General features: G+C 42.4%; 1 protein-coding gene across 1 annotated transcript in view; it reads left to right on the forward strand.

Moving 5' to 3' along the window:
- ATP6V0D2 (ATPase H+ transporting V0 subunit d2) overlaps positions 1 to 26272 on the forward strand; it is a 122554-nt gene that overhangs the window by 72970 nt on the left and 23312 nt on the right. The window contains exon 6 of the mRNA XM_029591604.1: positions 8628 to 8804. Coding sequence (XP_029447464.1) covers positions 8628 to 8804 — 177 coding nt within the window. The remainder of the gene's footprint in view (positions 1 to 8627; positions 8805 to 26272) is intronic.

Below are 26272 nucleotides of genomic sequence, written 5' to 3' on the forward strand. Positions count from 1 at the left end.
TAGGGAGCGGAGCCTGGGTTTAAGTACCGGGGCTCCGCTGACGTCATCATCCGGGGCCGCGACCTGTGTAGCAGCATCTCTCCGCAGGCCACGCGGAGAGGCCCGACGTGAGGCAATGGAGGTGGTGGCTGGACCGGGAACACCAGGTACTGTAGCTGAGACTGAGGCGCCAGGGAAGGCCCGAGGACAGAGCTGGCAGCCCACCGCCGCCAGAGATGAGGAACCAGGAGCTGGAGTTACTGCAGAGAGGTGAGAGGGCCGTGCCGCGGGTCTGCCGCAGACGGCACATGTAACAGGAGGGTGCCAATACTAGCCTATGGACTCCTTCTGTCACTTAAAGAAGCAGTAGCATCAGAAAGAAAGTGTTAGAAGAGGGGAAGTTAGTTTTTCAAGCTAACCCTGCCCCTTCCCCCCCCCAACTCCAGCCTCTTCCTACAGTGAGGTGACAGCCAAGCAGCTCCGAATCCCATGTCTACAGCAAGCCACAATGGAGCAGGTGGGGAGTATCACCACCTCATTGTCCCACAGTAGGAGGCAGTCAGCATCAAAAGTGGTTAGAAACTGCATCAGAAAAATGTTTGACTGGATGTCCAGCCCCCTACAGATGGCAGCTATTACCCTCTAATTACAAAGTGCCCTCCTGGATGCCATTTAGCAGGCGTGCTATCTCTGGTCCATATGTACAGTACCATACTCGCATGCAGGCGTACTGGCCAAGGTGGAGAGGGGAAGCATCCATTTCACTAGCCACATCTAGACCAGTCAAAACGCTACACACTTATCTTTCCCTGACAACACACTTGTGGCTGCTGTCCAAAGAAAGCACAGGCAGCAGTTCTAGCAGTAGGGTACAGGTGGGCTATGCCCCACCTAGTTGATGGACAAGAACCATACTGCTGTGAATATTTTAGCAGCAATAAGAAAGATGATGGAGGACTGGCAGCTAAAGCAGGGAGACAGGATTGTGTCTGGTTTTATTGTGACAGATAGTGGTAAAAATATGAAAAAGGCAATGGAAGATGGGGGCTATGAGGGGATCCATTGCTTTGGACACTTTCTTCACTGGACAGTAAAGGTAAAGCAAGGTGGGGGCCGGGGAGCAACACAGCAGATTAGTTCTGAAAGACATGATTGGGAGGTGCAGAAAAATAGTGAAACATTTTAATTGGAGTGTGAAAGATGGGCAGCAGCTGCGTAAAAGGCAGGAAGCATCCAAGGGTCCTGTGCACTGGCAGATTCAGAATGCCTCTGGATATGCTTGACTGCCACCTGCCACTGACCACTGCCTGCCTCTGGATAAACTTGACCGCCGCCACCCACTGATCACTGCCTGCCACCGGATATGCCCATCCTTTGTCTACTCGTACCCCGCTAGCTCGATGGATCTCTCCACCATCAGCAGAGGCCCCCACCTAACTCCTGCTGGCCCCAGCACCCAAAGGCTCAACCTAAGGGGAATGTGGACTGGTAAAAGCAAAGCTCCAGCTGGTCCTCTGCTTCATCTGGATCCACCTGCTGATGGTGGGGACCTGTAGGGCTCCTCCCCGCAGGTTGCGTCAACCCTACTTCGGCCTAAGAATCCACGAGCATAACAGCCGGGCCTGCTCCTGACTCATGGTGCCTTAGAGAACTTTTGCCACTGCTGGTACCATTTTGCCCCTTTACAGTGCTTTGGGGTATTCATGCCACTGTTTTTGTGCCCTTTGCCACTGTGCTGTTTGCCATATCCCTTACTCTCTGCCTCAAAATGTTCATTCCACTGTCACTGCTGCTTTGTCCTACTCACTAATCTTTGGGGCATTCATGCCATTGTTGCTAAGAACATAAGAACACCTGTGAATCCGGCTATATCCAGAACCCAAGGTTTGGAGGGGGATGACCTGCCTGCCAAAGTTGCAGTTTCAGAGGAATCCCAAGCAGGCCCCAATTCCTTGGAATTGTCTGAGAGAATAAGTCGGACAGAAGTCCTAGATGGACAGACCACCTCACTGGAAATGGTACAAGGAAAGTCCCAACCAAAACCTAAATTGACTGATTCTGACCTTTTACCGAAATTATCTGTACCTCAAATAAATAGTCCAGATGTGGTTACATTGGAAGTTATAATGGATGCAATAGTAACTCTGCAAAATTCTATGATAGTTCAAGTTAATCCTATTGTAGATAAAGTAAATACTATACAAGAAAAAATATCTGAATTGGAATTCTGTAAAGTTAAGGAAAGAGGAGTTAGAAAAGATCAAGAAAGATTTGGAGAGTTCTAAAGCGGTTCAAAATTCTGTAATAAGAGAAAACCAAATACTACAGACAAAGCTGGAAAGTTTAGAAAATGTTAATAGAAAAAGAAATTTGAGATTTGTTAACTTTCCAATGTTACCTCATGTCTTACCTAAAGACATATTTAAAAGATATTTACTAGAAATTTTTAAGATACCAGAAAATGCAATACCACCAGTAGCTAAGAGCTATTATATTCCAATGTATAAAAAGAAAGAACAAAAGTTAGATCGGGATGGAATACAGGTAATGGATGTATTAGAAGGTATTTCAGATGTATCCAAATTTTGGAAACCTCTGATAGTGAAATGGTGCAGCCCACCACATTGTTAGTCACAATTGTTTTTGAGACAGACAGAGACTGGGTATTCCGCCTTTTTTTCAAACATAGGTTAGAGAAATTTCTGAATTTACTTATAAGGGTATACCCAGATTACTCCAAAAGCACACAAAAAAAGAGGAGGGAATTTCTTTTGTTAAAAATGAAGGTTCTCCAAATAGGAGGTACCTTTTTTCTTAAATATCCGTGCAAGTGTTGCGTTGGATATAAAGGTAATTCCTATATGTTTTATATTCCCTCTCAATTGGAAAAATTTTTGAGCAATAAAACAAAAGTGGCTGGTTTTGGAGAAAGACTTCAACTAGATACCATTGAGACAGTGAGCCCAATTATAGAATAATTGTACGTTGAGAGACTTTATAAATTAATTGAATATATGAAAGAATTATATGTTATTGATTCCTTTTGATCATGGACTAGAGTATTATTGACAATTAAGTTGTTTTATAGTCAATACAATTTATTTCTCTGTGTATCAGATACTTTTCTTAATCAAGATGTTTTTCTTGTAAATGTTATAATTAAAAATTTGACAAATAAAAAATTAAAAAAAAAAAAAAAAAAACATAAGAACATGCCATACTGGGTCAGACCAAGGGTCCATCAAGCCCAGCATCCTGTTTCCAACAGTGGCCAATCCAGGCCATAAGAACCTGGCAAGTACCCAAAAACTGTCTATTCCATGTTACTTTTGCTAGTAATAGCAGTGGCTATTCTCTAAGTCAACTTAATTAATAGCAGGTAATGGACTTCTCCTCCAAGAACTTATCCAATCCTTTTTTAGACACAGCTGCTACTTTGAGGCTCTTTAGGTGCCTTGTGATGTTCATGCCACTATTGTTAGTGTCCTTTGTTGCTGTTTAGATGCCTCGTAGCACTCATGCCACTACTGTTGGTGCCCCTTACCTCTCGTTTGGAACCTTGGGGTGTTCTTGCCCCTCTTGGTGCTGCAGTGGTCCTCTCACAGTAGCTTGGGTTGTTGCTGCCTCTATTTGGGTTATTTTGTGCTGTCATGATGCTTCGTGCTTTTCATGCCACTTTTGGTGACACTTGACATAGTCTTGGAATGCTCTTCCCTCTTCTGGGGTGCACCTACAAGTTTCATCAGAACTGAATAGAAAACCCAGTTTTAGAGCCCTCAATAGAATGCGTTGTTCATTACATTGACTTTAATAGGAAATAAAAGAACAAATAACACAAATAAATGAAAATATTTTCATTTAAAAAGAAGACAATGGATTATGGAGGCATACTAAATGAATACACAAGTCAAAACAATTTTTCTACGCACATCCATAAGAGATTGATTTGGTTTTAGTATGTATATGTGACATGAAAAAGCAAAACACAAAATGTAGTGCTTACTCAGATGGAACATAGCTTTTTTTTCATCTGCTGAACTTTTAAAAGCAATTCTCTCACTACCTAATTGATGACCTAAGGCAAAACATTTTCCATCCCAGTGTCTCACTTTACCAATCTATAATTAGGCAGCAATGTCTCCACTAGCATTGCATATCTCCCATCTCCTCTTTTGAAGATATCATACAGGTCCTTCCAACCCAGAGGTATTTACAGGAATGTCTCTGTAGTATTATCCTTTTAAAACATTTTAGAGGGAAAAATGAGTTCTCTGTAGTTTGATGGTACATATTTGTGTATAAAATATCCAAATAGACATGACATTGCAGGATTATGTAGGCAACAGGACATGACAGTATGTTCAGTGAAGAATTTAGACACATAATCAGAGTGCATTGTAAAACACGAACCACATGCCAGGTAATTTCACTATCTGAGAAGTGCTTTGAAACCTTGTAATGCATACTACTATATTTGCCTTTAACCATGGAAAGTTTTATAAGTGTAATGACACTATTTTCAAAATAATAACTGTAACTATTAGAGATGTGAATCGGAACCAGAATCGGTTCCGATTCACATCGTTAATTTTTTTTTGTGCGGCCAGATCGCGGTTTTATTTATCGGTTGCGCCCGAGCCGATAAACAAAAAAACCCACCTGACCCTTTAAAACTATTCCCTTAGCTTTCCCCACCCTCCCAAACCCCCCCAAAACTTTTTACAAGTACCTGGTGGCCCAGTGGAAGTCCCGGGAGTGATCTCCCGCTCTCGGGGCCATCGGCTGCCACTAATAAAAATGGCGCCGATGGCCCTTTGCCCTGTCACATGGTAGGAGTAATGGAAGGCTGGCGCCATCTTTAAAAATGGCACGGGCCATCCAGTGCTCCTACCATGTGACAGGGGCCGGCCAATGGCACGGATACCCTGTCACATGGTAAGGGCAAAGGGCCATCAGCGCCATTTTGATTAGTGGCAGCCGACGGCCCGAGAGCGGAAGATGGCTCCCGGGACCCCCACTGGACCACCAGGTACTTGTAAAAGGTTTTGGGGGGGGGGGTTCGGGAGGGTGGGGGAAGCTAAGGGAACAGTTTTAATGGGTCAGGGTGGGTTTAGGGTTTGTTTTGGTGTGCCGTTTTTCCCGCCCTCCCCCAAAACGATAAGAGAACCCCAGGAACAAAATCGTGGGATTTTCTTATCGGGAGCCCCCGATTTCTGACGATTTTGAAAATATCGTCCGATATTTGCAATCGTCCGAAGCCCGATTCACATCCCTAGTAACTATTCCTTCTCTTAACTGTTATCCTCAATCTACTTGGATAACCTTTGAGTGTCACTGACCCATGACACTGCCTTTTGTTTGACTGGTTCCTCATGAGGTGTCAAAAAAGAATTTTTGTTACTGTCTGAGCAATTATAGAGACCGAAGCAATATTTGTGTGCAGAAAGTGGGCGCTGAACAGTCAGCGCCCACTTTCTTAATGCACCCCCCGGCGCCCCTCCTGGGGGCACCATGCAATATTTAAATTAGGGGGTCGCATTAGCAACGAGGCGCTAGGGTCGCTTGTGCGTCCCTAGCGCCTCCTTGCTAACGAGAGCACGAATGCGTCGGCCATCTGCGTCAGTTTCCCTAAACGCCACACAGCCAGAGGCTCAGGAAACAGACACTTGTCAATTGAGCATCTGTTTCCTGCACCCGCTTTTTTTAAACTTTTTTTTTAGCTTGTTTAGTTTCGTTTTTCCTCCTACTTAATATCAGAATGATATTAAGTAGGAGGCAGTACAGAAAAACAGTTTTTTTTTCTGCTTTTCTGTATAAGTTTTAACAGCGCTATTAGATTCACTCCGCGTTGGATGTGCTGTAGAGGTGCTGATCCCCTTATTGCATAAGGGGATTAGTAAGCGCTTATACAACCCGTGTCCAACTGCGGGTTATACACTGCACTTGGCTGAGCACACTGTATTGTATCGGCTCCATAATGCTTAATTTTTCTCAAACATTTTATAAATGCATATAATAAAATCTCAATTATAACATCAATTATCCAACCAAGTTTATTTTCGGTGGGCTGTCACCATACTTTTTTTTCTATATTATGACATCATAACAGTGAAAAGTAGTTCTTTTATTGAATGAATAAAAGAAATCCCATTTAAACAGAAACCTCACTCTCTGGGGAAAAGAATTACCTGCTGTGCCTGAATATACATTGCCTTGAGCTTGGATTTGGAAAAGCAAGTAATTCAATCTAAACATCCAAATCAATATTATTATTTATTTTTTATTATTATTTTTCCATTGTGCAAGTGTCATGGATTGTGAAACTGCGTATACTTTAATAATGCTTGCTAGTTAAAAGCATTTCTCTGTGTCTCACAATCAAACCAGGCTATACGCCAAATCCCTAGCCAACATCATCAATTGCTCCCTCTCCTCAAACATGCAGTTGTCAAACCTCTGCTCAAAAAACCTTCGCTAGACCCCAACGACCCAACCAACTTTCGCCCTATCTCAAACCTCCCTTTTATTGCCAAAATCATGGAAAAGGTAGTCAACCAACTCATGGATTACCTTGAAAGCAACAATATCCTACACCCTTCACAAATTGGTTTTCGCAAGCACTTTAATACTGAAACACTCCTACTCACCATATCAGACCACCTCATCAGAGGCATGGACCAAGGTCACTGCTACTTTTTCGCCCTTCTTGACATCTCCTCAGCGTTCGACAAATAAGCCACAACCACCTCATCTCCCGCCTATGTGAGATAAGCATCTCAGGCTCAGCCCTCCTTTGGTTTAAATCATACCTGTCCAATAGACAATTCTCTGTCAAAATAGGCAATGCTGAATCCACTCATTACTCCCTCTCCCAAGGAGTTCCTCAAGGTTCCTCCCTGTCATCTACCCTATTCAATATTTACCTCTGCCCTCTGCCAGCTCCTATCCGACCTTGGCCTCGAATTCTTCCTATATGCCAATGATGTCCAAATCATCATACCAATTCACAACTCAATCTCTGATTCTCTAAAATTCTGGGAGAAATGTCTCGATTCTATTAACACCCTACTCATGAATCTCCACCTCACCCTAAAAACCTCTAAAACTGAACTGCTCTTCATCTCCCAACACCAGATCCCTAAAGCTTCCCTTGCAAGCGACCCTGCTTATAGCTCCATCTCCTCTCAGCTCTTCGTACGAGACCTTGGTGTTTTAATTGACCAGCAATTGAACCTGAAAAAATATATCAATTCTATCCTCAAGGAAGGTTTCTATAAGCTTAATGTCATGAAAAACTAAAACCTTTACTCCATATCTATGATTTCCGTACCGTCATTCAAGCCACCCTCTCATCCAAGATGGACTATTGTAACTCCCTACTCCTAGGCCTCCCTCATTCCACCATAAAACTGCTTCAAATGCTCCAGAATGCGGTCGCGAGAACTATCACAAATGCCCGTAAATATGACCACATTACCCCTATCCTTAAAGACTTGCATTGGCCTCCGAACCCCTTGCTTATCCTCTATAAAACCCTTACTTTTATTCACAAATCCATCTACAGACATAACTCCAACTGGCTTGATGAGCTGTTCCACATCACACTCTCAGAACTCTCCACCAGAGCAAATAAAATAGGAACTCTCCATATCCCATCCCTCAAGAAAGAACACCTCACCTCCACGAGGGAACGAGCCTTCTCCATTGCCGGTCCCACCCACTGGAACTCACTACCCACAAACCTCCGACTTGAGCCTTGCACCATCAAATTAAAAAAAAGTTAAAGACCTGGCTTTTCAAACAGGCTTACCCAGATTTGATCCACTATGCCTCAACCCCCTGCTGCATCTGTACATTACTTGAACTTAGTTGTTAAATTATGTTACATTGTTTAAAATGTTATCTCTTTATTCTGACCTCTTGTTTGCCAGTTTCCGGCTACTCTTCTCTACTGTTCCCTTTAGTCCCTTCCCCTGTCCCTGTTTGATGTACTTTCTACCTTCAGTTCGGATGTAAACCGGTATGACGTAACCACAAATACTGGTATAGAAAATAAATAAATAAATAAATAAATAAATCTTAAGACCCAAAGAAATCTAGTTAAAAAAAAAAAAAAAAAGCATAGCACACTTTTGCTCTAATTTATCATCTATTTATCAAAAAGCTTTCCCTGTTTTCCGATTCTATGTCGATTCAACCATTCAGAAAGATAAGACATAGGCATCGCTAGTAAATTGAGAGCACACCTATAGACATGATGAAGGAATATTTTGCAATATGTTCGGACCACTTGAGCATTGATCACAAGCCTCTTATTCCCATTTCCTGCAGTTTTCCATTAGTTCTGTAAGGATGCATCTCATGCCCTGTCATGCATTCTAATATACTGATGCAGTGGATATCAGATATTATATGTATGTAACCAGCAGCACTGAGTAGCAATACTGCAACTCTCTAGGGAGGGGGATCAGAAAAATGGGTGTGAAGAGATGAAAGGAAGGATGAAAGTGTAATATAACATCAAGTTACATATAACTCACAGCAAAATGAAGACAGAAAATGGGGGGTAGCATGAATTCACTCAACCGGTTAATGCTGAACACAATTATTAATCCTGTATGTAATTGCTTTTTGTTTCCCAAATTAAGTTTGAAGCAGACAGACGAGCATTTATCATCACGATTAATTCATTTGATACGGAACTGACCAAGGAAGACCGCAAGAACCTGTACCCAACTTGTGGGAAGCTGTATCCAGAAGGCTTACATCTACTGGCCAATGCAGAGGACTATGAACAAGTGAAATCTACAGCAGACTACTATGCAGTATGTATGGCAATTTGACTTCTTGTCTTGTAGCCACAATGTTTCTATGATAGGATACACAACCTCCTAAGGATTCAAGTTTCACACTCACCCCTTAATTTCAAATCTATGTCAATTGCCCAGGTAAATATGATACTATAGCAATTAATAGTAATAGTGGCTTGAAATTTGTCATTAGCATCCATGTTCTGTCGATATGATATTGAGTGTATACATACAGAGGTCCATATTCAGGGCATCTGTCCGCTATGCTAATGGACCCCAGGCTAACCAGGCATCTTTTTATTTGGCTAAAAGGTTATCCAGCTAGCTCAGGGGCAAGGCAAGGATGTTCTGGAACGGAGGCAGTTATCCAGCCAGTTAGCTGGAGAAATACTGATTTTTAGTGTTATCTGGCTAACAAAGCTGGATAACTTTAGGACTGCCGATGACCAGTCCTAAAGTTACTAGTACAAAAATTCACTCACCTTACAGCTGACCAATCAATCACACAAATGCTATGAATGTGATCATCATAAAGAAATTAGACCTATGGCACGTTGCATTCTGTGTTTTCTTTATGATGGTCATATTCATAGCATTTGTAAAATTGATTGGTCAACTGTAAGGTGAATGACTTTTTGTATTAGTATTTTCATTTTTTCACTCCTAGGTCTTATATAGCTATCTAGCCATCTTAAAATTAGCCAGATACTTAATTAGCTAACTTTAGATAGCTGGGTATATTCATTGGCATGGGTACACTACTGAAAATCCCAACAAAGTTAGATGTACAACATTTATGTGGCTTTGTTGACTAGCTGACTGATGAAAATGGACTCCTCAGTATTTGAGCCTATAATATGAAAGTCAGTGAATATTACTAAAATGTCTCTCATATTTCTTGAATGTAGAGTATAACTTATTTTAGGTTATGTCTATCTTGCACAGAAATTATTATAGAACAAAGTATGAATATCATTATATAAACATGCTACAAGTAGTTTCAGGGGTTCTAGCAAATTAATGATACAAGCTAGGGACCAATTCAGTGGCTCAGTTGACAGCACTATGCACAGTGCTCTGCCATGCAGAGGACCTGGATTTGATTCCAAAGCTAGACCTCTCTTTCCCACACCGACCATGCTATGGAGTCAGTGTTCAGAGATCCTGAGGTGAGGAAGTCCTAGTCATTGCAGAATGATGGCAGGTAGTGGCCATACTTAGGAACTGTGAATGCAGAGCTCCAGAGGGAACCCTGGTACTTGCCACTACCTCCCCTTCTTTGCAGCATCCAGAAATCTATCCAATTCCCACAGAAGATTCAGAAACCCAGGAATAAATGGTTTAGGGTGGATTCTAATAAAACAAGACCTTTGACTCTGAGACATCCAATTTCTTGAACTGCACAGCATCCTGTATATCAGCCCATACTCCCACAAAGAAGTCAGACATCTAGAATACAGGAACCCATGAATAAATGGATTACAGTAGGCTCTGGCAGAATAAGACCTGTGATGAAAAGACACCCACTACCCTCCCTTTTACCCTTGCATAACCTTTTCTGCATTGGAAAACAAAGCTCCAGCAATAGAATATGAAGTGATGTCTGAGAGGGATGTACCCAAAGCACCCAGAAAACCTTAAATATTAAGAAATGTCATGGAAGAAAGCTTCTTCTGCTGAGAAACTCGGTCATCAGAGGAACCAATTTGGGTTCTCATTTTGATAGGGACACAAAAGTTAAATGCCTTCCAGGATCCTCAGCTAGTAGAAATGCAAACCAGGTAGTCAAAGCAATGATCGAAGAAAGTATGGACTCTGATATCAATGTTATCATCTCATCTGGGGACCAATGACTTTACTAGAAATGATATACATACATTACAGAGAGACTTCCAAACTCTTGGTAAGAAAATTAGACATGTGGCAAAGACTATTCCCTTTTCTGAAGTATTATTCATTCATGGAAAGGGAAAGGGAAGGCTATGCCACATAGATAACATCAATTTAATGCTCAAAACCTGGTGCAAAGAAAATGGTTTTGGATAAATTGAAGGCTAGGGCCATGTATGGAACATTAAAGGTTCTATGCTAAGGATGGCCTACATTTGTCTTGTAGTACAAAGAAAACTGCCCTAGAAAACCCAGATTCCCAGGAAACACAATATCAAGGTCCAAAGAAAGAGTTATCTCAGCACATGCTTTAAGTATACAGTATAGGACTATTCTTTTAACCAGCCTCAATAATGTGTATTATAGGCTGCAATTACCTCATGGTTCATATAAATATATTATAATTTTTAAAAACTTTTATTTTTGCATATAAAATCCAAGAACCAGCAACCTCTGGGGACCTTTTAGAAATGATGACATATCTTCGAGATAAGTTTGGCACATCATATGACGTTCTTTTTTTTTTTTTTTTTGTGCAAGTCTTTGATATGATTTACATAATGTTGCTGGCTGCTGGATTTTATATGCAAAAAATAAAAATTTAAAATGTTATAATATATTAATAACAATCATGAGGTAATTACAGCCTATAATATACATTATTGAGACTGGTTAAAAGAAAAGAGCTACATATTTAAAGTGTGTACCAGGATAACTATTTCTTTGGACCAGAATTTGTCTGTGGCAGGAAAGAGGATGCTTAGCAAGAAATTCAAATCATACATTATTAGGCATTTAAACTAGAAGGTAGGAGTGGCATGAGTTGGCTAATGAAATTGCCAAATCACCCCTAAGCAATGCTGAAAGTGGGAGGTGAAAATAACAACATCAATCAGCTCAAAAAAGCAAAACAAGTGACTAGGTAGAGCAGCACACAAAGGGAGAAAAGTTGGAAAGCTATGACCACAAATGCTTGTAGTCTAGGCAATAAAATCCCAGTGCTACAGGTCATAATGGTAGAGGCAGATTTGGACATTGTTGCTGTTATGGAAACATTGTTCACGGAGTTTCATGATTGGAATATGTTTTATGTCACCCTGCTGTCCCAGGACTGTTTTACAATGTCTGGGCTAAATGAGTTGGGAAGGGATATAAAATTGGGGTAAAAAATTCATGAATGAAGCTCTTGGTGCCGTAGCCCATCAAAAGTCAGATCTGATTGAGCTAGATGCCAAAGGATCAGGAGGAAAATGCTTGACCAAAAAGTAAAGTAAACCACAAGTAATAAAGTTTAAAAGGTAACCTAAAACCTCTAGCTGACTTACAACTTTTTATACATTTTCCATCTTGTTTGCAGTTTTGTAACAATACTTGGACAAAAATTCAAGTATATGTGTTACGTGGGCCGGCCATGGTAGACCCGCAGCCCGGCCCCTCACCTCTCTTAGACGAATCCAGTGCCTGGTTCCTCATCCCTGGCGGCGGTGGGCTGCCGGCTCCGTCCTCGGGCCGCCCCCGGTGCCTCCAGCTCAGCTGCAGATCCCTGTGCTCTGCGTCGGGCCTCTCCCCGTGGCCTACGGAGAAACGCCATCGCTCAGTGCTGTGCCCCTCCCTAGGTACGCATGCGCGCGCATTTCATTCAGTCTTAAGTAGGGCCCGCGGCGGGAACCTAGCCGTGACCCCGGATGATGGCATCAGCGGAGCTCCAGTACTTATGGCCGGACTCCACTCCTAACGATTGCCTTTGCAACAGGTCTCCACGCTGGTCGTGTACTCATTGCCTCCTGGTGATTCTCCTTCGTTCCTGGTTCCTGATCCTCACTGACTCCTGTTCCTGGTTTCCTCATTCCTGTGTTCCTGATTCTTACCTACCCTCGGATGGCCTCCTCGGATTACGACTTCTGCTTTGCCTGACCAGGCCACTGACTCTCTCCAAGCCCAGATCTCTGCATTGCCCGACTACTCCGTTGACTCTCTCCAAGCCCAGACCTCTGCATTTCCCGACTACTCCGTTGACTCTCTCCAAGCCCGGACCTGTGCTTTGCCTGACCACGCCATTGATTCTCTCCAAGCCCGGACCTCTGTATTGCACGACTACTCTATTTCTCCTCTCCAAGTCCAGACCTCTACATTGCCTGACTACTCCATTGCCTCTCTCCAGACCTAGACCTCTGCATTGTGTAATTTTCCTGACTAAGTTCTTGACTCTCTCCTCATCCAGGCCTCAGCCTTGCTTGCCACTGCTTCCAGATTGCCGCTGGCCCTGATTCTAGCTTGCCCTATGACACTTCTTCAATCTACATCCTGGACTTGGCCTATTCAGGCTTCGGCCTGTTCTTGCTCAGGTGCCCCCTGTCTGACTTTGGTTCTACTGGCGCCCGGGTCTCCGGGACTCTGCCTCGTCCAGTACAGACTTATTTATTTATTTATTTATTTATTTATTTATTTAAACATTTTTATATACCAAACATATTGTATACACTTCAAGTCGGTTTACAATCAAACAACTGACTGTCTTTAACGACAAGTCTTAAAACAAATAAAATATTATAAATGATAAAACTAAATTAGAAATTAAAATAAAACCCTATAAATAGTAACATTAAATTATACTATAATCGATTAAAAAATAATAAAATACATACATTCATTCAATCTTCAAACTAGTAATAGGGTTAAAAATAAAATAAAATAAAATAAAATCTAGCAGTTGTATTTTAGTATTTTAGTTCCCAGAAAATCTGTTAGAATCAATCTGTTATAGTAAATGCTTGCGAGTACAGCCATGTTTTTAGGTGCTTCTTGAAAAACTGAATATTTTCCTCTAATCGTAGCTCAAGCGGGAGGGAATTCCACAATTTAGGGCCAGCTATCGAAAGAGCCCTTTCCCTTACTGCATTGAGGTGAGCTGATTTTACTGAAGGAACAGAAAGCAAAGCCTTGCCTAAAGACCGTAGATTACGAGAAGGAGTATGGATATGCAAGGCTGCATTCAGCCATTCATTATTATTGCCATATATGGCTTTATGAATCAGCGTTCTCTCCACTTCTTCTCTCCACTGTTACTGCCTCTGGGTTGACCTCTCGATCCTTCCATCGACGATGATATACGGAGGCCCACCTAAGTCCAGCCGTCCCACGTACCCAAAGGCTCAACCCGCGGGGAATGAGGGCTGGTATTGGTGAAGCACCAGCCGGCCTCCGTCCTTCAGCCCACTCTGCCTGCCGATGGTGGGGACCCATAGGACCCCTCCTACAGATAGCGTCAACCCCACCTCGGCTCAAAGGTCCACCTCCGGTGCAACAATATGCATGGCCCCCAGGGGGTCGCAATTCTGCTGCCATAGAAATTGCCCCTGAATTAACCCTTTTGCATGTAAAGAGGCTCATTTAGTATCTCCACTAGATGGTCCTACTTTATAACATGGGTATAGGGGTTAGGACAGGAGTGTACCACGACTTACAGCACCACTGTGAAGCTGGCTGGGGTGGCGAGCTCCTGTCTGCTCAAAGACAGGCACAGAGGGAGATCAGGGTTGCATTTCTGAGTTAGCAGACTAAGTGGTCCCCTGTTTTCTGGTGGGTTAGGTCTCGCAACCTAGTGTCCCTAGGGTTAAGATGGCAGCGGTCTACTTCTCTGGTCTACAACCTGGTTGGAGAGGATGCTTCAGGTTTGCAGTGTGTGGAAGACTTTTGGACTTTTAGTCTGGCTCTGGGAAGACTTAGGATGAGAGAAATGTTTTGTTTCCATCTCACACCCAGAGGTGACTCTATTATGAGTATTTTTGTGAAGATTATTTTCTTTTGTTTTTTATTTATTTTATTTATTTAAAGCTTTTTTTTCATACCAGTATTAGTAGTTACATCATACCGGTTTACATCAGAACTGCAGGTAGAAAATACATCAAACAGGTACTGGGGATAGGACTACAGAGAAAAAGGGAAAGAAGTAGCCAAAACTGGCAAACAAGAGCAGCAAACTGTATAAGATAACAAGTGAACAATGTAAAATAACTTGTACATAGGTTCAGGTCAGGTACTGATGCAGCAAAGGGTCAAAGGTGCAGGGGATCTAATCTGGGTAAGCCTGCTTGAAGAGCCAAGTCTTTAATTTATTTTTGAATTTGCTGGTGCAAGGCTCAAATCGGAGGTATATGGGTAGTGAGTTCCAGTGGGTAGGACCAGCAATGGAGAAGGCTCGATCCCTTGTGGAAGTGAGGTGTGCCTTCTTGAGGGATGGCACATGGAGGGTTCCTTTATAGGTTGCTCTGGTGGAGTGGTTAGAGAGTATGAGGCGGAATGGTTCATCAAGCCAGTTGGAGTTGTGTCTGTAGATGTAGATGGATTTATGAATAATGGTAAGGGTTTTATAGAGGATGCGTGAGGAAATTGGGAGCCAATGGAGGTCTTTAAGGATAGGGGTGATATGGTCAGATTTACGGGCATTTGTGATGATCCTCGCTACCACATTCTGGAGCATTTGCAGCGGTTTTATGGTGGAGTAGGGGAGACCTAGAAGAAGAGAGTTGCAGTAGTTCATTTTAGAAGAGAGGGTGGCCTGAATGATGGTACGGAAATCGTGGGTATGAAGTAATGGTTTTAGTTTTTTCAGAACTTGTGAGGAATTTGCTGTCAGCCTTTCTGCCCCCAAAGTGGGGAAAAGAAGTTTATTTTTCCCTTGCTTTGGGACATTTCATCATGCAAGATCTCTCATCTGGAGAGAAGAACTATGAGTAAGAAGTTTTGTTAATCTAGCAACCCCCCTCCCCGGAGTCTCTGCTCTGGAAGAAGAGAAGAAAATTGGGAGTTTGGAGATTATGAAGTACAATTGGACCTCAGGAATTGTTGAGGATGGAATTCCACGTCATTTAGGAGACACCTGGGCCACCTGGAATACTTATCTTTCCAAGCCCTGGAGAGTGAGACCATCAACGGCAGGGGAGAAGATAAACAACCAATAAGGGCTGTATAACATAATCTGGGTAAAAACAAATAAGCATGGGTGTAGCTTGCTTATTGCGGCGGTTACTACCCCTACTACCTCTAACTAATCAAGCTAGATATTTCACTTGGATGCAGCTCCATCACCGCTCTCTACATTAATGGCGGGGGTGGAAGGGAATTAGAACCAAGAGCTAAGAGAAACAGATAAGTATGAGAGAAAAAATGAGGGAAGCTTGCTGGGCAGACTGGATGGGCCATTTGGTCTTCTTCTGCCGTCATTTCTATGTTTCTATATGTTTCTATGTTTCAATACCAAGGTACACTTTCACGGATAGAGGAGGAAAACTTTACGTCTTGGGTGTAACTATAATTAAATGTGTATGGTGCTAAATGATTTCTATTGAAGATCTACAGCAGTAAAGTTTTTAAATTGACCCTCCCCTCAACGGCAGAGTGCCCAAACTGGTTATTTGCCCAAATCCATATACACTATATAGACTGAGAATAACACCCACAGAAGAGGTTTCTCTTTTAAAGTCCATAAGGGTATGGACTTTAAAAGAGTCCATACCCTTATGCTCTTTGGACTGTACAGGGAATTAGCCCTGAGACTGAGTGTGAGCCCTGCCTTCCCAGATAATACCAGAAGGAGAGCTATATGCAGAACCGCAGGAGATTGTTGGACGGTTGTCCCCTCCTTTCACCCGCACCTGTTGCTCTCATCCCTGCACCTGTGGTCTGTCATCATCTTCTCCTCCCTAATGTGGTGGCATTCTCTATCTTACACAGGCTAATGTCAATTACCTTCTTCTCCCCATGCCACAAGTCACATCTGCCTCTCTTGCTGCCACTATAATTGCCTGCTGGCTGGCCCTGTGTGAGACATGCGGCATCAGTAGAAACATTGATCAGGAGAGCAGTGTCTCCCTATTGTATGTTTATGATTCACTTCACACAGAGAGCCACATGGCAGCTGGGCTGGCAGGAGCATGATGGGAGCTGAGGAAGACAGGAGATGCTTGTCAGATGTAGGGATAGAAGAGGCCGCACCCTGGCATGTGGGAATGAGTGGAGATGAAGTATGTGGGAGGAGGAAAGAACAAAAAGAGAATGGGAAGGAGGAAAGGAGGAAAGGAGAAGAGGCAACAGTCTGATGGAGAGAGAAGGAAGAGGACAGCAGCATCCTGGTGAGGGGAAGAGGGATGGAAAGAGAGAGGTGGCAACAGCCTGGTAGGGATAAGAGGGAGAAAGAGGTGGCAGCAATAGTCAATTACTTTTGGAGGTGAAGGGACAACAGGCTGAAAAGGAGGGAGGGAGGCAGATTGGAAGGAGAACAGAGAGAAGCAGGGGAGAAAGAAAAAGAGATTGAAGGGTAAAGGATGGAGCAAGAGATGAGGCTAGAAAAGAAGAACCTTTGGAAAGAGATGAAGCAAACTGCAGTGAGAGGATAAATAAGAAGAGAAGAGATAAAAGAAAGGAAATGAGAGAAAGAAAATGGAATGCAAAGTAAAAGAAAACAGATGAAGTACTGAAATAGAAACAGTAAGTTAATGAACAAAACAAAGTTAATTATTCATACGCACATAGGTTGAAAAACTGTGTTTTAAGGCAAATATTTTCAATTTGGATTGTCAATAAGAATTGATCGAAGGAGACCAAGATGGCCGCAGTCTGAGAAGCAGCATTTTTGAACCCTCTCCATTTTTCTTATGATTATTTGCTTTATGTCTCATACCAAGTGAAAGGCTAGATTGAGGGAGAATATTCAAGCTTCTCTCCCAGCAGACCTTTCTCAACTATGGATCGAGGGTTTTCTTACCCCTACACCGTCAATTTGTCCAGGAGAAAGAGCTGTTGTGGTGTCCAATGTAGAGCGAATGCTGTCACTGCTTGTCCAAGCCATATTGAGAGAGGTAGGAGCTACTGGCGAACAGGCTCAAGAAATATTTTTAAACCTGACAGATTTCTTAGAATCCTTACAAGAGCTTTCTATTTCAAAAAGAGGAACATTATTGGTTACTTTTGCTGGCTTGAATGATAGAAATTTTGTTCTCGGATTCCTTTTTCTAAGCAGGTTGATCCCATTTTATGGACAGAGAATATGGCTATAGTTGGACATTACTAGGGTTACTCAAGATCGTAGTAAAAAGTTTCTTCTTATGCACCCAGAGGTTTCCGCTCTTGGAGCACAGTTTATACTGCAATACCCATGGAAATATCTAGAGAAACATCAGAATGTTAATTATGTGTATTTTGAACCTTCTCAGTTAAGATATTTTCTGGACTCCCACCTTAACAATTAACTGTTTATGATTCTTTTTTTGAATAATGGTGTAGGCAGCTCCTCATTCTTTTCTTTTTATCTTATTTTTCAAATATTATTCACTCTTTTTCTTTTTGTTCTCCCTTCTATTTCCTTATTACATAGAGATATGTGTATGAGGAATTTATAACTGTGCCTACAACTTCTTTCTTTTTGATTTTTATTACACATTTTCCTTTTGTTTTCTGGTACAAGGATGCTTGTGTTAGATTTATAAATTCATTAAAATAACATTTATAAAAAAAGGAATTGATTGAGTGCATTTGAAGTAATTTATACCTACTTGCAAGTGAAGCACAGAATCTCAGCCACTCTGCCACAGAATTGTCCACCCTATGCCACAGAATTTGCTCCTGAGCTGCCGCCTGTTACCAGGGATCTTATCTTCGTGCTTCCCATGCCAGTCATCTTTTCAAGAGGCTGGAGGACTCGATTTAGAAACCAAGTGCAGGAATGTACAGTAGCTGAAAAATGATACCTCTGAATTTACAGAAATTGCCCAGCAGAGGGGGCATCAGAATACAAACTTGAGTGGAACAGAGTAACAGGAAAAGCAACCACACCAACCAGAAAACTCAAAATGCCAACATATCTATTTCTTAAGACTCTTTGTTTTCATTCTAGTACTGTCTTTGGGGGGTTTGTCCTAATATTTATTTTTCCTGCCAACAACTGATAAGAGCGGCAAAAAGGACTTTTAGGACATAATGGATCAACCACATCGCACAATTATAATGAGATCAGACATTATACCTAAGAACATAAGAACATAAGAAATTGCCATGCTGGGTCAGACCAAGGGTCTATCAAACCCAGCATCCTGTTTCCAACAGAGGCCAATCCAGGCCATAAGAACCTGGCAAGTACCCAAACACTAAGAAGATCCCATGCTACTGATGCAATTAATAGCAGTGGCTATTCCCTAAGTAAACTTGATTAATAGCCGTTAATGGACTTCTCCTCCAAGAATTTATCCAATCCTTTTTTGTACCCTGCTACACTAACTGCACTAACCACATCCTCTGGCAACAAATTCCAGAGCTTTATTGTGTGTCGAGTGAAAAATAATTTTCTCCAATTAGTCTTAAATGTGCTACTTGCAGCCTAAATTTAGACCAAGCAATGAGCAGCTTGCAGTATCTCAAGGCCTCCAGCATAAGAAAGCACAGTTAAAATTCAGGAACCACACAGAGCTTAAGAAAGTGAAAAGGCCTATGGGTTTTGTGATTAGGAGATAAGCAGGTGCGACAAAATCGGGCCTTCGCAGACTGTTCAGATCTTTATCAGGACAATAGCATCCACCTGTCTGATATAGGTCAGGCCTTTGTGATTTTTCCCTCCAGGATATTTTACAAATACTGCTGCTGTTTGATTATCCCCTGGCTGCAGCTTGGTTAGTCAGACCTAAGACAAGTAGGACACAGCTCCAGGCCTGTGGCAGAGTATCTGAGTTAAGGGGTGGTTAGAGAGGAGGCTGTGATATATTCAGATGTTAACCCTCGAACTATGGCTGGGTTGACGTTGTACAAACCATCTGCTAAGAAGTACTGGTAGGCTATGTGGCATGAGTTGGGAAGAGCCTTGCCAGGTGAGGGCACCCTATCTGATAAACTTGGCAGGGTCTCAATAGTGAGTAACTGTAGGTGACACTGACTCCCTGAGGATAAAATAGCCAAATGAAAAGTGTAACATTGGTGCAGGTACAGTTTATTTTTATTCAGCTTCTATAAAGTCTCGATGTATTACTTGTCTGTGGAGGTGAGCTTGGTGGTCATGGTTGCCGATGCTATATAGAGGTTTTCCAGCAGCACCTCACCCAGGGCCAGATATAACATTCTGAGATCTTAGGTTGATCAAATGTAAGAGGCCTGTACCATAAAAAATGTGCATTTATTATTTTCACAGAAAGAACATAGAATACATAAATATGAAAGCTTTATATCTGTATATATACAAAGGCAAAGTTATAATCTAGAGGAATAATAGAACTAAAGCACATCTTGCAATATGCTTGTTTGCATTATAAAATAGTTTCAGATTAAAATTTTCATGTAAGATTTCTTAATTAGTAGGAATGAAAACTTTATGCCTACAGTAACACAAAGCAGTTACAGTTACACAACCCAACTTACTTAATGGAAGCAGTACAACTTGTTTCTTTGCACATCGTGATCATTTTATTACTTGCAGCATTATTGTCTGCAGTTCATTTGTTATCTATTTTAGCTGTGAAAATTACCTTTCTCCTGAGCAGTTTTGTTTCTATTAGACTCAAAAGAAAGCTGCAAAATCATTTGGGAATGTCCGCTGAATCTTATCTTGAATGATGACTTGGTAAACGTTCTGATGGTTTAAATGTCCTTTATCTGTGCTTTATTTCCCCAGTGAGGTTCACATCAGAGTCTTCAGGATGATTTGTCATTGGGAGCATAACACTTTCATTTAGTTTTTTCTCCCATGTATCTCAATCATCCAAAAATTTAAAACATTGATTCTGACATTTTTGTATATGATTGGTCTTCTTTTCTTCAAATTGGTTTGAAGTGCATTCATTATAAGGATAAAGGGTTTCATCCAGCATTTGTATCTAGGAGAAAATGTTTCATCAGCATTAGGTACATCACCATCAATTCTTTTTTTCTTTAATTCTTTTCCATTTATCTATACATTTGTAACCTACATCAGGCAGGTTTTCTTTTTCTTTACATTCAATTTCATCAAAACCTTCAAGACGTTTCTTCCAAGAAGTCAGGGAGTGATGAGGAAAGTTGTGAACATGTACTACAGGTTATCTATGTATCATGTAAGGCTCTGCTGGTCTTATGGAACTGATGCAAAAGGCAATTCCAAAGCTCCTGCTTGAACTTAAACTCTAAGTCCTCCATTTTCTCAGGCAGAATAGCATCTTCTCTCCTTGTATTACTTTTTTCACTGTCATCAGTATGAAGATGACCAAGCGCATCAATAACTGAACCATAATTATCTGCTATTTCTGAAGTAGACTTTGCATGCTCTTCCTATCTAGTGTCAGAAAGGACCTGGCACACTAGCAGTTAACTTCTGTGGGGAGGAAGTGTCCTGGGCTTCTCTGAATCAAAGTAGCCCTCCCCCTTCCAGCACAGCCAAGATCCCCCACACCTGACTCATTCACCCCTCCTTCTTACAATAGAGACATCACCCTTCTCCTTCATCAACAGTGAAGACTGCCTCCTCCATTCCTCTGCCAAAGTTGATGAAACTCTGAAGATCCCCTTCTTGCCATGTGTGTTACCTGCCAATTTTAACTCAGCTTAGAAGATATGACTCTAAATATCATAAAGAATGTCCCAGCAGTATAAAGGGAGTAAGCAGGAACAGTCAGGGTGAGGATCAGGTAAACAAAAAGAACAGTGGTAATTATGCACCAAGATCTAATACTATGAGGTGGACACAAAATCTCAGTGGGACAGTGCCAAATGTCCCCAAAAACTTGTAGCAGCATGATAAAAAAAAAATGTAACAGGCCTAATATTTGTAGATATTCAGTCGCATAGGATACGCAGGAAATTTGCAGAACTGAGGCCTAAAGATAGGACAAGGCAAGTAGTTAACATTAGCTACTTTTAATCTCCACTCTTTATTTATTTATTTATTTAAACATTTTTATATACCGGCATTGGTTGTGGACATCATGCCGGTTTACATCTTTCATGGAAACCTCGCAATATGGGGGTCACAAGACATTCAGTAGAAGGTTTCAATAGGGCACCAACGTGTCTTTAATGCTATTATAATTTGGCCGTTCTGATGACAGCAGGGAATGAGTCAGGACTGCAGAAAGAGTGGTAATTAGTATGACTTGAGACAAGATTCAAATACTAAGACCCTTAGGCACCAGCTTTGTGGGTGCTTTGGGTGCTTGAGCATTCCCAATATTCTGTGGTCTGGAGATGAGTCCGACACTGTTGCAGGGCAGGCAGTAAGGCTTCTAATGCCCTGGATATCATCTCTGTGTGAGTTATGTTTGGTATTTTGGAAACTTTAACATATCTCTCAAAGTATTTAATATGCCTATCAAAATTCTATAGTGTTAATTACTTTGCAATATAAACCCTGTATAAAGGTAACATCCCTATTGTTACGGTCCCGGGCCGTGCCCCGGGACCTGCACTTACCACGCAGCCAGCCTGGCCGCAAGGACGCCTTCCCCCTGGCCTCCAAGGCCGAAGACGCGGCCCTCCGCGGCGTTCTCCCTGCAGGGGAGATGCTGGTGCTGATTCCCGGCTGGCCCCGCCCTCTAGGCGCGCGTGCTAGGTTTCCCTCTTAAAGGGGCCAGCGTGGAAAAACACAGGAACAGCCCCTGATGACGTCAGACGCTGCCGGGCCATTTAAACCCGGCAGCTGCAGCAGTTCAGGGCCTTGCAACGAGGTTCCACAGTCTCCTGTGTCTTTAGTTGCTGCTTTGGACTTCGGTTCGCCTTCGCTGACTCTTGACTCCTGGCTTCTGACCCTGCTTCGTCTCCTGACCACGTCTCCGGCTTCCGCTCCTGGTTTGGTTCGTTCTCTGACTTCTGGCTTTGACCCGGCTCCGTCCCACGACTCCGTCTTCGGCTTACGTCCATGGCTTTGGTTTGGATATCGGACTTCTGGCTTCTGACCCAGCTTTGCTCTTGGACTCTGACTTCGGCTTCTTCCATCATCTCAGGTATCCGGTACTTGCTGGCTCAGAGGATTCTCCTAAGCCCCAGCGGCTCGGGTTCTCACGGGCTCCTCCCGGGGGAGCCGCGGGCTTCCGAGGGTGAAGACTCTTCACTATCTGGGCCCAGCCGTCCTTCATCCATCTCTTCGGCCGCCGTCTGGACCTTTGGTCGCATAGGGTCCCACCTAAGTCCAAGAGGTTCGGGTCCCTACGGGCTCCTCCTGGGGGGACCGCGGACTTCCAGCGGTGAAGCCTTTTCCGAGTCTCTTCAGTGCCACCTCCCAGCTGAGACACTCGCTGTGGGCCTCCGCAGCTTACCATCCACTTTTTCAGCCGGCCCAAGGGTCCACAACCGTAACACCTATGCTTATGTTCGGAGACTTTGACTCTATTGCATTTGAAACTCCCTATATACCAATTATTTTTGTTGTTTGGAGTTGGTTGTGTATGTTTCAGCAGCTGGACAGAATAATGCATTTGAGACATTATTTATTTTATTTATTTATTTAAGGGTTTTTATATACCGCGGCACGTTAGGAAACATCACCTCGGTTTACAATGAACATTAACTTAGCAAAAGCTTTACAATCCAAAACAAATAAATAAGGGTACATAGCTCATAACATTAAAACTATAAAATAAAATAAAATAGGAGAGCATAAAATGAACTAAAGGGTACATAGCTGATAATATTAAGCTCGAAAATAAATAATATCAAATAAATTCAAAAGAAGCGCATTTGGCCAGAGGATCAAAATTAAGAGTACAAATAATTACATACTGAGCAATATAAAACATGATATGTAGAATATTTATGATTCAGAAGAAAATTGATAGATCAGTTACAATGTTAGGAGAGCTGCAAGTATATAGGTCAAAGGGAGTGCTAAGCGTAATTGAAAGTAACTGCATTGCGTGAGTAGAATAAGTGGTATAATTAGCCTATTAAATATTATTGTCTGAAGGGAAGAGTTCATAATATTCACATATTTTCATCTTTATCTTGAATTGTGCTTTCATGTACTCTGTGTATTTTTGTCACACCATACATCCATCCTACTAAGGATTATTTTCACAGGAAACAAAACAGTTTGGAAAAGAAAAAAAACCGCAAAGAGAATGTTATGATATCGTCTTTGTATTGCTGTCAGGTCTTCAATACCCTAATGAAACTCATGCACCCAGCTCTCAAGACTCAGGCTGTTAAAAACCTGCAGATCTACTCAGGGCCGGCGGAACCACTAGATGAGCTAGGCCTGTGCCTAGGGCGCCGAGACTTAGGGGGCGCCGCGGCAGGCAGCAGAATTTTGAAAGGGCAAAAAGTGCCCTTTCAAAATTCTGCCAGCCTTCGACTCGCCTAGATGGAGACCAAGCGCCGAGATTTAGGGGGCGCCACGGCAGGCAGCCAGCTCCCGACTCTCCCTGCCTCCCCCCGAGTGTCACCCTCCCGACACCCCCCTAGTGGTCCCGCGGAGGTCCCGGAAGCGATCTGCCGCTCCCGGGGCCTCGGCTGCCACTAAGCAAAATGGCGCCGGTTACCTTCAGTCCCTACCATGTGACATGGGTCAACCAATGGCACCGTTAGCCCCTATCACATGGTAGGGGCTGAAGGCCACTGGCGCCATTTTGCTTAATGGCAGCGGAGGCCCCGGGAGCGGCAGATCGCTCCCGTGACCTCCGCTGGACCAGTAGCGGGGTGTCGGGAGGGTGGCACTCGGGGGGGAGGCAGGGCGAGTCGGGAGCTGGCTGCCTGCCGTGGTGCCCCCTAAGTCTCGGCGCCGATCTTCTTTCTGTGTGTGTGTTTCTGTGTGGGTGTATGTGTGTGTATGTGAGAAAGGAATGGAGCTTCTGTGTAGGTGTATGTGTGTGTATGTGAGAAAGGAATCTGCCAGTTTAAAAAAATGAAATGTGATAATACATATACCTGAACTTTTGAAAAGTTGGATGAAAGATGAAATTACTGAATTTTAAGCATCCCTCTTCTGGAAAATAAAATTTAACTTAAAGTGGGTAGAGACAAATACTAAAGCAAAATAAATTAAAGTATTTAAAATGTTCATCTCAGCAAAATCACAAATTTAAGATACTGATGCCAGGTTGGGGGGGGGGGGGGGTTGAAGCATAATTTAAGCATGAAGACTAGAATAGAACCTGAAATGGTTTTGCTTTTTTTTTTAAAGCCTTTAGAAAATGTATATTTTTAAATGACTAAGACTGGAACCTTCCCATTTAAAAGGGAAGCTGACTAAGGATGTCTTTCTGTTCCATTTCACCCACATGAATAATCATACGACTGATAGTTTGAAGAAAGACACTTGCTTTATTGCCTGGAAGCGTAAAACAAGAGAAGCTGTACTGTGTGGGTGGCTGTCCCTTGGGAGGACAGAACCTGAAGGAAGGGTGTCATTTCGTCTTTTGATAGGAATGTGGTTTTCTTATTTAACGGTTGGGAGCATCACTTTCACTTTTAATAAAAGTGAAAAATGCTGCAAGTCTGAAAGCAAGGTGCTTCCGTGAGAGTGTAACATGTATGTGAGACAGGGAGGGTGCTTCTGTATGTGTGTGGTGTATATGTGAGTCAGGGAGGGTGCTTCTGTGCATCAATGTGTGTGCGCGAGAGAGATGGAGCATGTTTTTGGCTGGCTTATGGCTGTGAGAGAGGGCATGTGTGTGATTGAGCCTGTTTGTAAGTGAGATAGAACATGTGTGTGATTGAGAGCTTGTGTGTAAGTGAAATAGAGCATGTGTGTGATTGAAAGCCTGTGTGTAAGTAAGAGAGAGCGAGAGCATGTGTGATTGAGAGAGACTGGCCAGAGAGGTGACGTGTGTATGTGTGAGAAAGGCTGATGAGGGAGATGACTGGTGTGTGGGTGTGTGTGAGAGAGAGAGAGAGAGACTGGTTGAGGAGATGATTGGTGTGTGAGAGACAGAAACTGGTCCTGAGGGTGTGACTGGTGTGTGTGTGAGAGAGTGAGAGAGAAGAGACTGGTTGTGATCCCTAAGGAAGAGGACAGCTTCAGCAGCTACTGCTGCTTCTGGTATGGCCTGCAAGGAAAAGGAGTAGGAGAACTGCTGGAGAGGGTAAGTAAAGGTGGCTTTTTAAGTTCATTTTTCTTGATTGACTATCATTTTAATTATTGGGTAGTATGTGATGTGTCTGCTGTTTGAAATATTTTATTGGTGTTTGGTAAAGCTTTCAAAATTTGCATGAGTCTTTAATTATTGGATATTCTATTCATCAGCTGTTTTGAAATTATTTTATTTGTATGATTTTATAATTATGATTAATGATTTATATATCTTTATTTTATTGATTTGTTTCACGAGGAATGGTGAAATTTTTGTTTTTCCATTGGTACACTGTATAGAGTCTGGCGTGATGCGTTTTACAGTTCAGTTTTTGTCTGCACATTTCTATGTATACTTTATGTGGCTTTATTCTGTATTTGGTGAGGGTTTGTGTTCTGCATGCAAAGACTGAGATGAAGCATTCTTTTAGCATGTGGTTTCTCTGTAGGGATTTGTAGTAGCTTAGCCTGTTCTGTTTTCCTGATAGGAGGTGTATTGATATTTTAGATTCTGGTGTAATATTTTTGGTATTCTTTTTCATAGGTAGGGTTGTTATTCTTTGAGCGTTGGCAGATAGTA

This window comes from Rhinatrema bivittatum, chromosome 2, assembly GCF_901001135.1.
Source record: "Rhinatrema bivittatum chromosome 2, aRhiBiv1.1, whole genome shotgun sequence".
In the NCBI taxonomy this organism is placed as follows: domain Eukaryota; kingdom Metazoa; phylum Chordata; class Amphibia; order Gymnophiona; family Rhinatrematidae; genus Rhinatrema; species Rhinatrema bivittatum.